The sequence below is a fragment of the Falco rusticolus genome, chromosome 3 (genome assembly GCF_015220075.1).
Source record: "Falco rusticolus isolate bFalRus1 chromosome 3, bFalRus1.pri, whole genome shotgun sequence".
NCBI lineage: Eukaryota > Metazoa > Chordata > Aves > Falconiformes > Falconidae > Falco > Falco rusticolus.
Window position 1 is genome coordinate 11,890,377 of NC_051189.1, and position 17,680 is coordinate 11,908,056.

Consider the following 17,680-nt stretch of genomic DNA (forward strand, 5'->3'; position numbering starts at 1 on the left):
CATTTGTGTAATTGCACAATTTTCTCTTCTCTTGGAGGTAAAAGGGCACAATATATCCTGACATGTAAAACCCCGAGATTTTTCCCTTCCTCCCAGTGCATCCTTGACTCAAGCCCAGGTCTTACAGTGCAGCTGCCCGTTTCGGTGCTGTCATTGCCTTGTGTTTCCCCATCAAGCCAATTCAGACAGTCTAAAAAGGGCAGCACAGCTCGCTACACCAAGGCAATAGGATTAGATCTAATCTTGTTTATCAGCACAATTAAGGCTCTCATTCAATCTTCTTCCCAGACTCCAGAAGAAAGAAAAGATCCAAAGCACCTGGCAACTCCGAAGAGGAATTAAAAGTTCACACCAAAGTCACTGCAGTCAGGATGAGTGTCACAAGTCAGCAATACCTGTTTCAACTAGAAACTGGGTGTTCTTTTGTATACAAAAAAAAGGCACAAAACACCCATATCAAACTCTTTCATTAGGTAGCCCCCAGCCCCATCCCTGCAACAACTGCAGCAGCATGTAAAGAAAAAACAAACAAAAACCACAAAACACATCATTTTTGTTTGGTGCTGTTGTGAAATAACATTAAAGGCACTGTCTCAGAATTCAAAGTCCTCATCAGCCATGTCGATCGCCCAGGCAAACTTCTCCCGTTGAGTCTTGTTGTAGATCTTCTCGATGGGCACACCAAACTTCTTGCACCTGTACAGACCACAGGATAGCAGTGGGTATGTGCTACCCCGTCCTGCTCTGCTCCCACCACAGCAGTCCTCTTCCATCCATGCAACCCCCTTAGCCCCAAGCTGCTTAATAAATCAACTTTGTACCACTGCTGAGAAAGACATGCAAAGTGACTCTTTCTTGCCCTAAGTCCAGAAGGAACACCCTGCAAACAGTTATTTTCAGGAAGGGAAACCTTATCTTTGGATTTTGCTGGCGTCCCCAACATCTCCAGGGCGTGGGCATGTTCCTCTGGGCAGAAGCAAAGTTTATTCCATTCCCCCACAGGCTAAGGCATATGTTTATCCCCCTCCCCAGGCAGGGCTAGGTGACCGGCATGTCTCTAAAGGAACAGCTGCCCCATAGCATGCCCCAAACTTACCAAGCTACGCTAATCCTGGGGTCCAGGTAGTTCAGTTTGGACGTGCCCAGAGCTATCTGCTTGTTCTCCTCCTTATCTGTTGCCTGGACATTCAACTTTGCCAGCTGCTCTTCCAGCCGTTTCAACAGTTTCTTTTTCTTCTCCACATTGCTGAGGGCAGAGGAAGAACATCACAGACAGCATGTTCAAGGAGAAAAGCAGCAGCAGAGGTAAGACACAGAGCAGTTCTCGTCTGCTGTTGCCTAGGAGTATGATGGGAAGCCAATGAGCTTGAACTTAGATCAGAGTAGTCTCTACCCTCGCTTTAAGTCCTGTAAGACCTGAGACTAGAAATACTCCAGAATGGCAGAGTCAAAGATGCCATTCAGCACCAACCTATTTCTGAAGTACTTTGACCTGATAAGACACTTTTACAAAAATGTTACTACCACCAAGGTCAGGCAAGCACGGAACCCAGCATCCAGCAAACACCATCTCCCACAGATCCTGGCTCCATGAGCAAGGACCATCCCCAGCAACCTGCTTTGCACCTCACCAACACAGAGAAGCAGAAAACAAGAAACCCTGGAGTAAAGCATAAAATACAAGCCTCACTGCTCTCCTCCACCCCTCTCCCACCTCTGGGCAACAAGTCACCTTTGGACTCTGGGCCAAGGGAGCAAATTTGGGATAGACCGCATGCAATGACTACTGCAGAGATCAGATCGGTCACAACCCACTACTCAAGTGTCCCCCAAGAAAACCATGCATCAAGGCCAGTACGCCCATCCCCAGCTCCAACCTCAAGCTAGGCATACTTTGCACCATGGCATTTTGTAGGATAACTCCAAGCCAGCAGCTTGGGTTGAAATCTCGGTATTCACTGAGGTGTACCCTAAACACAAAGAAATGCCCCTGAAGGAACTCTTTGCATTCCTACCATTGCAACGAACCATCCACAAGACCTCCACCCATCTGCCAGGCTGCCATAGAACAAGAGGCATCCAAAACCCAACACACACATTTCTGTTCTGATGTACTGCACAGTGTTGGACCACACCATTCCCATATGGAGACCCTCTGCAAAAGAGGATTGTAAGGGATTGTCACTTACACTTCTGCTTTGGCATCTTTTGTGTCTTTGAACTCATCTTCAGCTTTTTTCAGCTCTTGCTGGGCTTCTTCCACCTGTTGCTTCTTGGCATCAATCTGTGAAGGTAAATACGAAATCAGCCCATGCTCCCATCCTCCCTGGAGGTTTCAGCTATCTCCCTCTTTCCCTTTTATTTGCCACACCACTCCTTAACTTCTTTCCAACCCCAACAGCTTGCCCCTGTATCACCTGCTGGAGCTCAAGCATTCCTCAGCATCTTGCAAAAGAACCTCACAGCACGGATGCCAGAAACTCAGCTCTTATCTGTTCATCTTGGGCAACTGCCTGAGAACCGACTGGCTTGTGACAGCGCTGGAGCCCTCTGCAAAATCCCAAGCTCACCAGTAAGGTGAGAAAAATTAAAAGTGGTAGTTCAAGGTATCTCCATAGCAGACCCATGAAGTTTTCAGCTGGTCCTCCTGCAAACAGCCAGACAGGAAAACCAGTTTCCCTAGTCCTGAAACAACTGTGTCAAAGCTGTGCCATCACAAAAGGCACCAAGTGATGAAAAAACATCCTAAACTGTGCCACGTGCTTCATCCAGCATTTGAACTTTCCTCTCCACTCCTAGGTTGCTGATGTCTCTGCACTGATTAAGAAAGCCACTATTCCTGGTTCATTCCCTGCCACGCTACCAATATGATCTCCTTAGGCATCAGGTTATTTACCCTCCCTCTCCTTGTCTCCCCCCTCAACAACAGATCAGGTCCAGGAGCTCTCAGTTTGGTCTGCCTCACCTTGGTCTGGAGTTTTTGCATCGACTTCTCAAAGGTTTTGGGTGTAGACCTCTGATGGTTGCACAGGATGGCCACAGCTCGGTTAGCTCGGTTGTAGGAAAGGAGCTTTCCTGCAACATTGTCCTCAGCTGGAAATAGAAGCATCACCATGTCTCCTTTCTGGGAGCCGAGGAAGACAGGAAACAGGCCAGAGCAGCAGCAAGCTGTTTTCCATCCTTTCTCAGGAGAGAGCAATACTGGTTGTGGAAATTGGTGAAGGACACTTGAGCATCGCTGATACTGTGCCTCATCACCCATATATCCAAGGCAGGCAAAAAATAACGCAACCAACCAGCAGTGCAAGGAAGGAAGAAGAGGAAAAAATACTCCCATCTTGGCTATTAAATAGTCAAGACTATCACTAGTGGGTAACTATTTCTCACTTAACATGGTTCCCAACCTGCTGCATGCCCCCATAAGTTACATGCCACACTACAACATTGTGTGCATCACCAGCCAAGGAGGGGCAGGCAGTTCTAGGGACCCCAAGGCAATGGACAGACATTGCTGAGCCCACTGGCCACATTATGTGGCTGGTAATACCACAAACACTGTCAGTAACTCACAGTTAGTGAGGGCCTTGAGCTGTTCCTGCAGGGTAATGGAGGCATTGTAGGTTCTGAACACTTTGGCACTCAAACCATCCATCAGACTCTGCAGATGTCTGTTCAAGATGGATGTCTGAAGGAAAGAAAGTACAATGAAGTGTGGGAAAAAGGAAGGAAGACAACAAGCAGAAGTCAGGACAATAAAGCACTGGTTTTCTCAGACCTTTTCCTGTCTAAATGACCACGTTAGGCATTAAAAATATAATCTGTAGTTTGCTTGTTGTGTCAGGCCCTCATCTATCAAAAACTGGCACACACTCTACTTAAACCCACAACAAATTTCTCTCAAAGTCAAAAATTTCTGCCCATCTGTGTCCAAGAGGACACATCTTACATCCAGTATCACATCTTACATATATCACATCTGATATCTCTCTTCTACAGAGCACATGGGACTGCAGTTGGACTGGAAACAAAAGATGCTAAGAAGAATAAACTGGGGTTTGGAGGAAGCCTTACTTGTACCAAGAAAGACTATACCAGAAAAATCCTATATAACCAGAAAGAAGCAGCCTCTTCAGAGGAAAGACGGGCAAGTGGGTTATAGGGGATGCAGGCAGAGGGGGATCATGGGTGGCAGCACCCCATATCCTATACCAAGAGGGGGGAGGTTTTTCTAGGGGAGTATCTTGGGAGGGAAGGCTGCAGCACATCTCTCCAGCAGCATCTCACACTTCCCAAGCCCTGGCAAGGTGGAAAAGCATCAAACAGCTGAGGTTTGACACCTCCAGCAATGCCTCAAGCAACACGTGTGTGGGCAGGCCTTCCCAGGCTACAAGAAAAAAGCCTAAGCAGATAAGTTAGAGGATGGAAGGAACAAAAAGACATCTCCTTAGCAGGGACACAGGTTACTGATGAGTGCAGGCAGGCAATGAAGCCTGTGTTCAGCAAAGCAGAGATGCTACTAGTGCAGAAAGAGGATGGGAAAAAGTACTACAGCATCCCAACAGGGTGCTCAAACAGTTACAGTCATGTCTCTGGAGGGGAGAGAGCCAGAACCAGAGTAAGGGATGACCAATGATGCAGCACCACAGCCTAGGAGCCTGCAGGCTGGACAGGGGTGTCACAGGTTTGCTTCTACTCCCTCTGGGCTATCAGTGCAGTTTCAAAAGCTTTGAGGTGACAACGCACATTGAGCCTATCAAAGAGGTCATCTTCCGGGTCCTTGTTCTTTGTGAACAGCTGCAGGTTCTTGAACACCTAAAGAAGAGAAAAGGATGGCCCTGGTCAGGGACGTGGAGCAAATTGCTCCTAGACATCTCCCTCATCATCCAGATGGACTCTGATTCAGACTTGTGTAGTACACATCCTACCACACCACCAGCCTTCTCAACTTCAAGGGCTGGCACTGGGACCTCAAAGCCACTAGTGCCACAGGCTGTTTTCTCCCATCTCTGCTATTACCCCAGGCACTCCAGTTTCCCCACAGACACCATTAACGCCATCCATCCCACAGGCAAAGTGAAAAATAAAGTATCAATGAAAACAGTTCAAGGCCTGATGCCCACCAGTCAATGGAAGATGCTCCAGCAGGAGGCACAACTTCTCTTCTGGTTCATAGGCTAAAACAACCTTGAAAGCCCTACCCCAAAATTCCCCCCCCTTCTCCAGGACAGGGTCAGTTGCCACCCAGCACTATTGCATCTCATGCACATGCTGCCAACTGTGGCGTTAAAGCACAGAGGCATCTTTGCAGCAGGTTTCAGATGCACATCTGGGACTGATGACCACCAAGTGAACCAAGGCAACCGGCTAACCCTGCACCATACTGCCATGCTGGCCGCTGCCTCCATTTCTGCCCCACTCACCAGCTTCTCCACCGACACTTTGTTGTAGTAACGGATTGAGTCTTTCCCAAGGAAGTCAAATTCTACGACATACTCCTGCCCATCCAGATTGGGGTGCAGTTTGATGTGCTCCACGCGCAGGGAGCAGCAGCCAACCGTGTCTGCGGTCTCCCCTTCCTCCTTCTCATTGCCGGCTCGCAGGGCCAGCTGGAAGGAGACAGCGAGTCATCCATCCCAGCCCACTTCAGTTCCCCCTTTCCAAGATTATTGAAGTAGATATGTAGAGATAAAGTAGATATAAAGTAGAGAGAAAACTTTCCCAGGACAGTGCCTCACTGAAGAGTTGCTGGGACCATGGTGGAAACCAGTGACTGCTTCCAGCAGACTGTTTCACTGCTTTAAGAACCCTAAAATGTCCCTCCAGAATAAGGTCACCCAGCTCTCCAGTGGGGTCTTTGCCATCACACAGACACACACGTGCTGTTAAAGTCCAGGAAGGACAGCACAGCTCCTGCACTGCTACACAACTGCATCCTCACACAAGCATCAGCAGATAGTAGAAGTCACCATCCTTCACAACCACTGCCAGATCCCTCTCGTGCAGCAACCCTGGCTACTACAACCAGCAAACACCCATCCACACCAGCATCAGGTGGACCAGCTAAGCTAAACCACAACCTCCATGGATGGGAGACCCGGGGGCCAGGCTGAGACTGCAGATACCTTATCAATGAAGTAGAGGGCCACTGCTCTTTGTCGCTTCTTCATCTCCTTGGACTTCCAATCAGCTTGGTACTGAGCACGGATTTTGTGGACAACATCCTTTAGGCGCCGAGCTATCTCATATTTCTGCCAGTCCTTCTCCCCCTGGAAAGAGGGGCACAGACATTTTCAACCATTGCCCCATCTTCCTTCCACCCTATCAGTTAAACCCTGTTCTGGGAACACCTCCAGCACCTAAATACTGCTCAGACCCCATTGTTTTCTTGAGAAGTGTCCATGAAGTGGAAAAATCAGAGGAGAAAGAGCTCATCTAGTGTTTCCATGCCCTCTGCTGGCAGTGCTAGACCTGGAATCCTGGCCAAGTCTGAACTGCTTGTAGTCTGGAGGTATCCTCCACCTGCTAGCAGCCAGCACACAGTAAATGGGGGGCCAAGCGGTCAAGCACTGTATGGCCATGGCCACTGCTGCTGGGACACCACCTATGGGATGATGCAATCCACTTGCTCAGTTGTGCCCAACTTGTATGCAGTGTCCATATTTACTTTGAGGACTGGAAATAGCTTTAAGCCACCTCTCCCTCCCCACAGTGTTCACTCCCTCCTTCCCAAGGCGCTATAGATTGTGATCCCACCTACCCCTACCCTCCATTTACTGGCATAAATTAATTCAACCTTATAGACTCTGATCCCTGTGGACCCTCTCAGCCCCTGCCTGGCTTTCAACAACCTTGGACACATGTGAGCAGCACAGGGATGGCTCTGCCAGTAGCAATCCACCCCTAGAACAGGCTCGATGCTTAACAATCTTACAAATTGGCACACCAATTTAGTTTACACGCTTTTTTCTCCTTTTTGGCAGCGAGTACATTTTCATTGACATGCCACATCTCTGCTTTCCCCTGATCTTTCCACCTGGCAAAAAGCCAGCGGCTCAAAAGGCAACAGCTCTGCCTGAACAGCAGCACCACTCCAACCTTCAGCTTGGAGCTGGGGTTCAGCATGATGTACTTCAAGCAGTTCTGGATGTTCTCCGTCCACGAGGCCAGCCAGGTAACTGTGTTGTCAAAGCGTACCTCTTTCCACTTGTGCCCTTCCGGTGGCTTGGGGATCTTTGAGTCCCTGAGGGCAGAGCAGGGTTACAGCCCACAGACCATGAAGGAGAAACAGGCCATCAGCTCAACTGCTTCTTCAGTGAGCCAAGGACTGTCAACACATTGTGGCATCACTTACAGAAAACATACAGCCCACCCAAAATCACTCCACAACGTGATCAGTTCTAACATTTGGATGCTGGGGGCAACATAGGAACTTGCTGGGCTGGTGGGGAGTGTTTTCCATCAAGACCACAAAGTCTTTGTACGGATGGTTTTCAGATCAATCCAACTCATGTAAGAGTGTTTGCCCTCTAACTTAACCCAATCGCTGCCTTTCCTCCCTCCAGTGACCATCCTGATGCTTCCAACCAGTACAAGGGACCCATAAAATGAGGAAGAATGGCTCACTGGGAAGAGGAGCACAGGAGGACAGAGTTGTCCCTTCTCCAGAGAGACCACAGGAGCATTGCAGTGTTTGTATTTGATGTCAGGTGAACAGTGTGGACACCAGTGAGAGATGGGAGCCGCTGACCAGCTTCCTGCCTATCCTGGCTTCCTGGTACATCCACAGAGAAACTAAGAGTCAGACCTAACTGCAAAGCAGATATCTGGAGGTGACCAGGAGGCAATAGAAGGGCTCCAGTGAGTTCAAGCCTCAGGGTGTGCAAAGCTGTGATTGCAGGAGATAGCAAAAGCACACAGCAGCTCTGAGCAGAGATGTGCTGTTTACCCCAGTCCCAAAAGCAGATCCACAAGTTCAGCTCTTCCCATGGCAACTCACTTGCTGCAGTTGATGATAACATCTTCTGGCATGATCCTCTTCTTCAGCATGCCCATCTTGGGGTGGTCACCACGGCCACGGAAAAGGCCCGGTGGTTCAGTTTTGAAGTTGCCTATCTTCTCCCGGTGACCATCAAGGATGCAGTACCCATACTCCTCCTGGATCTTATCTGCCTCCTCTTTCAGTTTCTGAAACGAGCACCATGCCACCATCATCCCATAGGGTGAAACAGAAATTCTAGACTCATGCCTGCTTATCACTACCCTCCTTTTCACCGAGAAAGGAAGGTTGGAAAGGCAGAGCTCAAAGGATTGGAGGAAGAAGTGAGCATGAGCCCAAGTCCATTCCCAACAAGTGGCTCATCTCCACCCACTTTTTAAATCCTCAGTGATGCTGTCCCAGCACATGCTGGTGAACAAGCATGGGCCACCAGCCCCTTAAGCAAGGTCCACCATCCTCTGGACAGGGCAGGACCCCAAACCATGGTCCTCAAGGATGACTGGACCCTGCAAAGCCAGGAAACATGCAGCATCTGCAGACAAACTTAATGAATAGGCATGTGATGGTCACAGGGACAGAGCTGGTTCAAAGGCCAAAGAGGTCCCGGGTCAGGAGGGCATAACACCAGAAAGGAGACAAGTAGGAGCCAAAATACTCTGAGCTGGTCCCAAAACATGATATCTGGGACTGCATGATATAGGAAACAGTCCTCACCTGCTTCTCCTCTTTGGAGAGTGCTTTCCGCGCCTCGTTTTTGTCCACAAAATACCTGTGGATCTTCGTGAAGTCACATTTGTCCAGGTCTTTGATTATCTCTTGCTCCTCTGAGGTCATCTCCTGAGCAAGACAGAGGGACCCCAGGTAAAGCCAAGACACAAAACTGACTTCACACAGAGCTGCTGCCTATCTTTCCTTTCCTGTGAAGGAAAGTCAGACACCCACTTGCCAGTTCTTCAGAAAAACCAGAAGGAAGCAGCCACCCCAGCTACAACTACCCTAGCCGCATCCACCCAAGGGCAGACAAAGCTGCCATGGCAGGAGGCCAGGCTGCCTCTGGACACCTCAGCCTGCACCCACAGAGAAGCAAAACCCAACCAGCTCCGGGGTGCAACAACCTCTAACTTCTGCTGTGGAAACAAGCAGTCCCCAAGCATGACCGCAGGCAGCCTGCAGGGACTGCAGAAGCAGCACAAACTTGCCCTAGTACAGCTCTCGCTTTTATTTGGGGACTAAGATGCAGTGCTGTGGGACCACAAGGTTAATCCTTTAGAGGGACATATGCCCCAAACCATTTTTGAAGACGTTTGCAAGACCCAGCACCTAGTGATGCTTTCTTAGGTGGCATCACTAAAACTCACAAGGGAGCACAATTGCCAATGTGGAGGCCTCTAGGATGCTGCAGACAACAAGCCTCAGTCCAACCCACAAGAAGCAAGGAAATAAATAATTACCAGGTTATAGACAATATGATATGATTATAAAGAGCTAAGCCATGAAAACCCTCATCCCCTCCATCCCATACCACCACCTAGTGTCTGCCTGGGTTTAATGCTAAGTGTTTAACGCAGAGGATGGACAGCAAGGAAGCCCTCACAGGGAAGGTACCTTCCTCCAGTCATTGAAGAAGTTGTTCTGGAAGACCTCCTTGGTTGTGTATTCATGATCGAGCATTTTTGCATAGAATGTGGCAATTTCCTCCGTGGCCAGGCTCAGCTTCAGGGGTTTGCCTAGGAAGGGAGAGGACCTTTAACATCAGTTACAGGGACAGCCCAACCCCTCTTCCCCAGGCAGGCATTCAGTGAATCCTCAGGCTCACCACGGTGCCAAAACAGGGACAAGAGGTGAGAAGACACTGGCACGACTTCAGCAATGCCCCTCCCCACCCCCACCCCCGACACAGCATTACCAGGGGATCAATACCCAGAGCACCTGGCACAGCAGGATGCTGCTGCAGCCCATCTGCAATCACACACTCCATTTCCTTTTCCACAAGAGTGGAAATCCTGATTTGTTTTAAGGTCACTGAGCCACAGGGCTTTCAGCAGCCACCAAGCGATGATGAGCCCCAAACTAATGGCTCCCCAGCACAACACAGAACAAGTTTGCTCTCTGACCACGATCACTTCCAGGACCACGCTGAATAGCCAGGACCCCACTTGGAGAAGTTTTGTCTCAGTACTTCCCCACATGGACTGAGCAATTGTGGGAAGCTCAAAGCTGAGACTTGTGCAACAGTTACAGATGCAAGAGCCTCTCACAGAATGGTTGGGGTTGGAAGGGATCTCTGGAGATCATCCAGTCCAGCCCCCTGCTAAAGCAGGTTGCAGAGTCACATCCAGGCAGGTTTTGAATATCTCCAGAGAAGCAGACTCCACAGCCTCTCTGAGCAGCCTGTCCCAGTGCTCCATCAACCTCAAAGTAAAAAAGTTTCTTCTCACCCTCAGATGGAACTTCCCACGTTGCAGTTTGTGCCTGTCACCCCTTGTCCTGTCACTGGGCACCACTGAAAAGAGCCTGGCCCCATCTTCCTGACATTCTACCTTAAGATATTTGTATGCATTGATAAGCTCCCCTCTCAGCCTTCTCTTCTCCATGCTGAACAGGCCCAGCTCTCTCAGGCTTCCCTCAGAAGGGAGATGCTCCAGCCCCCTCTTCATCTTCATAGCCCTCCTCTGGATCCTCATGGTTTTCCAGTGGATCTTGATAATTTCTTGGAGGTGGCAAAGCCACCATCCTCCCCTGAGTTCTCTGGCTAGAGCAATGAAGTCTAGTGAATCCAAGGAACATCTTGGCTTTTCCCAGGAAACCAATGCTTTGAAATAGCTTTTCTAGGCAAGCTGCAGGAAAAGTACCCTGCAGAGCTCCAGGGGACTGTTCAATCCTACTTGCATTAGACACCGAGTTCTGGTGCTCCTGAACTGCAGGGTATGGTGGGTCACCATGGTCTTATAGAAGCCTCATGACAACCTACATACACTAGCTCAGACATTGTCCCTTCCTGCCTGTCTGGTCATTGCCTGTCTGCAAACACTTTTTCATCCAGGGGATGGTGACACCTTTTAGCAAACCTGCCAATGTCACCCAAGATCCCAGGCCAAAACCACCAGCCTAGGTGCACATAACATAGATGGATCTCCAACAGCCGAGAGGCCACAGAGAAGATACAAACCCTATGCAGGACTACACGCTGCTGCCAGGACTTCTCAGAGCCAAAAAAAGTTGACAGCCCCACCGATGTCCCAGCAGTGCCCTCTGGTGACAGCGTTGCCAGACACCTCATTTCCCAAAATCGGCCTTTTTTTCTACTGTAAAAAAAACCCCAAACCCACAAGGTATAGGAAGCCCAAGTGAGGGGTCTGAGGAGGACCAAGACACCATGGGACTGTGGTGCCCTACCATCTCTGGCATCCCTTGATCAAGCCTCAAGGTCCTTACTGCCTCCTTCCCTTGATCTGTCAGAGAACATGTTGCTCAGGGATGAAGCTGAGAACAGGGAGAAGATGACAGCCCAGCAGGCACGGTAGGAAACCAAGGGGGACAGCAGAGACCTAGATCTGTCCTGTCAATTTCAGTCCCTCAGTGATGCACTGAGTTGCTATAGAGGCATGGTGGCTCTGGGGACAACATCAGAAGCCGTGACTAAGAGCTCACAGCAGCTCAGTCAAATCCTGCAACATCTTAGAGGGCAAGTGAGTGATGTGTCAGTCACAGAGACCACAGGACAGGCAAACTGCAGCTCTCAAAAGTAAAAATCACATTTTCTCAGCTTGTGGGGAAACCATGCATGAGCTGACTTAAAGCTCAAACTCAAAAGGCATCTTAATGAGACTTTTTTTTTTATCTCCAGTCCATCTTCACAAGAGGTATACAAGGACTTCAGGCTACAGCATCAAGATGCATTGCTTCCCCTAGAGAAACTTCAGGTCCAGCCCTACCAATACACATCCCACAGCCAGGAGGGGCTGTGGGCAGAGGCACAAGTCTCAGATCCACACATGGTTGCATTACAACACCCTAAAACCAGCTGCACAGGGGTCCTCACCCTGATAAGGGTGCCCCACATGGGAGGGGATGAATGAAGCACACTGCATCCATCAGGGGCTCATTAGCTGCCCAAGAACCCTGTAAATCCTACCACATGCAAAACCCTCCAGCTTTACTCAGGGTTCAGGCTTTATCCAGTGGGATATTTAGGCCTTTTATTCTGTGTTCTGCAATACTGCCCATGTCCCACCCCCATATAAGAGAAGATATCAGCTTTTTGGCCAGGCAGAGGACATGCCTCATGTCCTACCACAAGGCAGACATACCGTCATAGTAAAACTGCACATTATCAGGCAGCGGCTCATAGAGGGGGGCGAAGTAGGGTCCTCTGTGCTCCAGCTGAGTCCACTTTACCCCATCTTCTTTCTTCTCCTCTTCCCACCTGGGACAGACACAGGGACCCATGAGATCAAACCAACCCAGGGTCTGGGACCTTCTCCCAAGGTTCCTCTAGGAAGATTGTCTATGAGCACTGTCTGTTGCTGCAAAACCCAAGCGAAATCCTGTTGCCTCTGCTACTGCCTCAGTTTCCCCATTCTTTCAAACAAGGAAGACAACGCAATTCAGGGAAAGGTGTCTTGAGGAAGAGGACACACTTGGTGTGGTGACACAGAGGGACACAGGGGGAGAGTGAAGGGATGGATCAGTCAACCAAACTCATGGGCACAGGGAGAGGCCCCACTGCAGAGCCACAAAGGCTGCTCAGTTTGCACAGAGGTGGCTGCAAGAACTAAAAACGTACCCTCCCTTCCCTCCCCATCCCTCCCTGCCTCCTTTATTTAAGGAACCACCCCCCAAAAAAAGTGCGTAGGTTCGTGTGTACATGCCAGAGATGGGCAACACACAAAGTCCATGACTACTTACTTATACCTATGATTTTAATGTAAATAAGACCTTAATGCACCTCTACCCACTCCAGAGGAAACAGGATTTTAAAGTCACTGCATGCTTTAGTTGTGAAGATTTTTTTAAAGAAAAAAGTAAAAAAATAAAAAGGTCAAAAAACCCACCCTCAAGATTACAAGAATAGCGTTAAAGAGGTAACGCAGCTCAGGGGCGGAGGATGAAGCCCGCTGGAAGAGCATCGCTGACAGCAGCGCACGGAACAGGCAGGGCTCTGCACCACCCTGCAGCTCAGCACCAGCCAGGCTGGCACCGGCCCTGGACCCCAGCACCTCTGGAAAGAAGAAGGATTGCTGGGAAAACCCAGCAAGGGGAAGAAAACCGCCTGGGTTTCTTGCTCAGCAGCGCCCCGGAAGCATTTCTGACTTTTCTCTTCCCCACGGGAAGCAGGGTAGAATAAATCGCTCAGGTCAAAAGGTGCAACGTGCCAAGAAAGCATAGAAAAAAGAAAAAAAAAGGAAAGATCCTAAAGAACGAAATAACCACTAAGCTACAGAAAACGTGGCTGACAGCATCTCAGGCAGGCAGCTGCAAGGGCTGTTTGCGGGACACCGCAAGGGCTCCACCTCCCCTCCCAAAGTCAGGCGATCCCCCACCCTGGCGGCATTGCCCACTCACCTGCTGCAGCCCCCCGAGCCCCGCCGGAGCCCAGCGGGGGGCAGCCGGGGGCGAGGGGCCCTGCGGCCGAGCAGCGAGGCGGCGAGAGTCCGGTACATGCCCCTGAGCCACCCACGGACACACGGAGGCTGGTGGATGCCCAGGTCACCCCGAGCATCCTGCCCCAGCACCCTGCTACCCACCGGGCTGCGGTGGTGCCGGTGCCTCCGGCATCACCCGGAGGGGCCACCACCGTGCCCAAGCGGTCCGCGTTGTGGCACTCCCCACATGCCGGAGTGGTGAAGCCTTATGGGAAATGTAGTTCTGCCCCTGTTTTGGAGCAAAACTGCTGCAAAACAAGCTGATGCTCGGTACCAGCCTCTCGCCTCCATACCCGGCTCCAGCCCCCCAAACAAACAAGAGAGCTTCATAGGCCCATTTTTCATGCCACTCTGTGCTCTACAGGGGCTGTCCCAAAGGTCCAAGTGCTCATGGACATCCCTGTCTGGGATAACACACTAGCAGCTCCCTGCAGCTGGGGTTTGCAGCAGGCTCCAAACCATCCCCCCACCACACAAATGTTCCTTCTCTGCCCCAGAGTGATGGGGTGCTCTGGGAGATTGTGACATCAAGTGGCTAAAGCCACTGCTCTCTTGAAAGGGATTACATCCTTTCCCAATGCTCTTGTGCCAAAAAGCTTGCCTGGATCAATCAAAAACTGCTGAAAAAGTGGGAATAAAATAAAATGCAGCCCCTCTACAACTCCCCGATATAGGTCCCGCTGTCTTGGAAGCTGTTTGATTACAAGGCATTATACAAATCCTCTCCTTCCACCTGAGAACCACCCTGGCTGGGCACTGGCAAAGTCATTTCAGGAAGAATACATATTGTATATACTGTTATAAGAACAAAAAACTATCATTCAAATACTATTCTGTATTTAGAACCTCTCATTATCTCCCACCCCCTTTCTGTTGCCAAGAGCGCAGAGTTTAAGGCTTAATACAGCCGAGCAGCTGAGAAATAGTAGTAAAAAACAATTTTCAGTTTCACCCTAAGAAATAAAACTAAAACCCCAATTGCATTAGCATTAGACCTGCCCACAGGCCAAAGGCATGCAGAACACTTGCCATTTCCACTTCTTTTCTGCCTCTGCATTCTTTTCTTCTTTCTCCTTCTTTTTAGCCTTTTTGTTTTTCTTTTCTTCTCCTTCTTCCTTAAATTTCCTTTTCCGAGTTTTCCCTGTGGTCATGTCCACTTCACTTTTCTCTTTGCTCTCGTTGCCCTTCTCTTTCAGTTCCCCCTCTGGCTTTTTCTCCTTGATTTTCTGCTTTTTCTTTTTCCCTGGCACATCTCGCTTCCTTGCCGCCTCCTCCTCCTTCACCTCCTGCTCAATCTTTGCACTCTGCATCTCTCTCCACCCTTTCTCATGCACCTTCTCTTCCTGCTCCTTTACTCCTTTTCCATCTTCACTTTGCTTTGCCACTCCATCTCCCACCCCTTTCTCTCCTTCCTCCTCATCTGTCTTCTTCAGCTTTTCCTCCTCTTCCAACATCTTTTCCTTCTTTACTTTCTTCTTCCCCATCTTCTCCACCCCCTCCATTTTCACCTTCTTGCGCTTCTCTACCTTCCCCTTCTCCTGCTTTTCCCTCCAGTCACCCCATCCCTGGGTGCTGCTGCTTCCTTGCTTGACTCTGTGCTGTCCCCTTCCCCAATTCCTGCCCCCATCAACACACTCCTCCTCAGCACCCTCCATCACCTCCCTGGGACTTTCCTCAAACTCATCCTTCCTCCTCCCTCCTTTTCTCCCCAGCTCCCTTCCCTGGTGCTTCCTTTGCTCTCGCTTCTTCTTGCTTTCTTTTTTTCTTTTCAGGTCTTGGGCATCCCCTTGTTGCTGTGGGACAAGGAGGTTCAGCTCCTCCTCCTCACCCTCCCTCATAGCCGCAAGCCCCACATCCACCTTCAAAACCCCAGGCTCTCCAGAGGGGTATGCAGCCCCACCAGCAACACCATCACTTGGGTTTGGGACCTGTGGGAAGCAGCCATAAGGGAAGAAATGCTGAGACTGGGAAAGGAGAGACCTTATCCCAAAGCCCAGGTGAATGGAGGAGGTGCTAAGGGATGGGCCCCATGCAGGTTTGGGTCCAGGGGCTGACAGTCCCCCCAGGTTTCCTACCTCAACTCCAGCCTTGGTTGTTCTTCCCACTGCACAACTTCCTCTCTGGGGTTTGCACTGCAACCTACAACAAAAGCACAGCCACTTCTCACTGCTTTGGTGAGCAGTAGCCTCCTTACATGCAGAATTAGGGGGTTGCTCCCAAATAAGCCCTTTGTTTCCCCTTCAAGCACAGCAGCAACACAGGTGCTGCAGCAGGTGGAGATATCCCAAAGCAGCAGTGACTGGCCCCCATAGGAACTGGCACCAGTTTGCAGCTCATGGCATAAGGATGCTCAACCAAGCAGGAACACAGGTTCTCCAGACCAAACAGGGGAGGTCCCAAGGAAATGCCCCCAGAGACATCTCTGCCCAGAGAAGGTGACAGGTTTACAAGGTTTGGCAGCATCACAGAAGAGGACAGGGATGACATCAGGCTGAGCATTGCTGACACACAGGAGGACGAGACCTTGTGATGGGACACATCTCCTGCGACTGTGGGGGACAGGCTCTCCCACTCCCCTCCCAAGAAGGCAGCCTGAGCACTGGCACAACAAGGAAGGACACAGCCTCATCAGTGCAACACACTGCAGGAGAAGGAGTGTCAGGATCCATGATGTCCACGATCAGCAATAGAGTTGGGGAATCCAGGAGCATTTTCCTGGTCAGCAGAGAAGTCAGGTGAATTTTGGAGCTTTCTGCAGGATTTGCAAGCATTATAAATCACCACCCTGCCCCTGTAAAATACTTTCTCACAAGGCTTCTCCAAGACAGGCAGAGAGTTGGGAACATCATAAACCTCTGAGCTGCTCATGTTCCTCATGTTCCAAAAAAAGCAAAGCAAGAGATGAACAAGACAGTAGCAGGCACAGCCTAAACCAACCTACATCTTGTAGCTTGAGCCTATATATCCAAGGGTTGAGGTGATGATGTCTCCTTGCCCACAGGGAAACTTAGGTCTGTCTCTGCTGGGTCATTACTGCCTCCCAGCTGAGTGAGATGCCCACTAGGCTGCAGAGCATCATATCCCCAGCTTGTAATTGGCACCACCATCAAAAACCCAACTTATCCAAGCAAGTAGGTGAAAAGCAACCAAAGCCACATTCCTCCAGTCCATGCTAGGTGAGCTTGGAGATGAGTTCAGACCCTTGTACCAGTCTACAGGTCAGACCCATTGCCTGCCTTTATCCCTGCTGGCACCCCTCGGCATGGCCAGCTGCTACCTAGGAAGGAGCTTAGAAGCCAGGTTTCTCCTTCCGATGAGGATGGTGGTGCCTCCCCTGCACACCCAGGTAAGAGCATGGAAAGATGAGCCACAGTTTCTGCTTTTAGCCAAAACATCCTGCAGACATGGTTTCTGCAATGGAAAGTGAGAATTTTGGCCCATTTCTAAAAGTTCATTTACATTGATGCTAAATTACCAAACTGTGGGACATCAGTGTGACACAGGGCTCAGGAAAGCCTTCGAGCCTGCTTGGGATGGAGGCAAGAAGTTAAAGAAACAAGGGGCCAAATGCTTTTTCCACACAGCTAGAACATGTTACACAATCGCCACTAAACTCATTAGGGCAAATGGCCCAGCAAAACACACTCAGCCCCTCCAATCTCATTAGTAGCCAAGCAGATTCATGACTCAGAAGGTGAAGTCTTGCCACCTTTTGGGATCGGCTCCTTCCCCAGAAGGTCTTATTAGCGGCCTCTCACCGGACATGAAAGCCCCTGCCTGTAAGACGCAGAGAGGATTAACCTGCTAAGGGCCAGCTTTATGAGTTCAGCTGCCTATCTCTGCCCAGATCTAGGATGGGGCGAGGGAAAGAAACACCCTTTTCCCAGGCTTTGCAAGGCTGGTTGTTCCCATTAGCATTTCCCCACCACCTACCTCTGTATTTATGTAGGTATGTGCATCTGAGCAATCGCGCCCTGCTGACTCTAGCATCCTTGGGGTGCTTGGATGGGGCCAGGAGCCTCTCATTCCACCCTCAAAT

At 50.1% G+C, this 17,680-nt stretch overlaps 1 protein-coding gene across 2 annotated transcripts; it reads right to left on the minus strand.

Moving 5' to 3' along the window:
* Nucleotides 1-226: 226 nt before the first annotated feature.
* On the minus strand, nt 227-13,829 carry TOP1MT (DNA topoisomerase I mitochondrial). 2 transcript variants are annotated; one of them, XM_037380680.1, is made up of 14 exons: nt 13,562-13,829; nt 12,307-12,422; nt 9,602-9,723; nt 8,711-8,833; nt 7,997-8,184; nt 7,195-7,240; nt 6,123-6,266; nt 5,421-5,606; nt 4,744-4,812; nt 3,571-3,685; nt 2,966-3,093; nt 2,190-2,284; nt 1,097-1,246; nt 227-696 (listed from the first exon to the last, which is right to left on the minus strand). In XM_037380680.1, the coding sequence occupies exons 1-14, from the start codon at nt 13,657-13,659 to the stop codon at nt 594-596; spliced, it is 1,683 nt and encodes a 560-aa protein (XP_037236577.1). In that variant the 5' UTR covers nt 13,660-13,829; the 3' UTR covers nt 227-593. The 2 variants fall into 2 exon arrangements, with proteins under 2 accessions (XP_037236577.1, XP_037236576.1); XM_037380679.1 differs by having other exon boundaries at nt 7,096-7,240.
* Nucleotides 13,830-17,680: the final 3,851 nt, after the last annotated feature.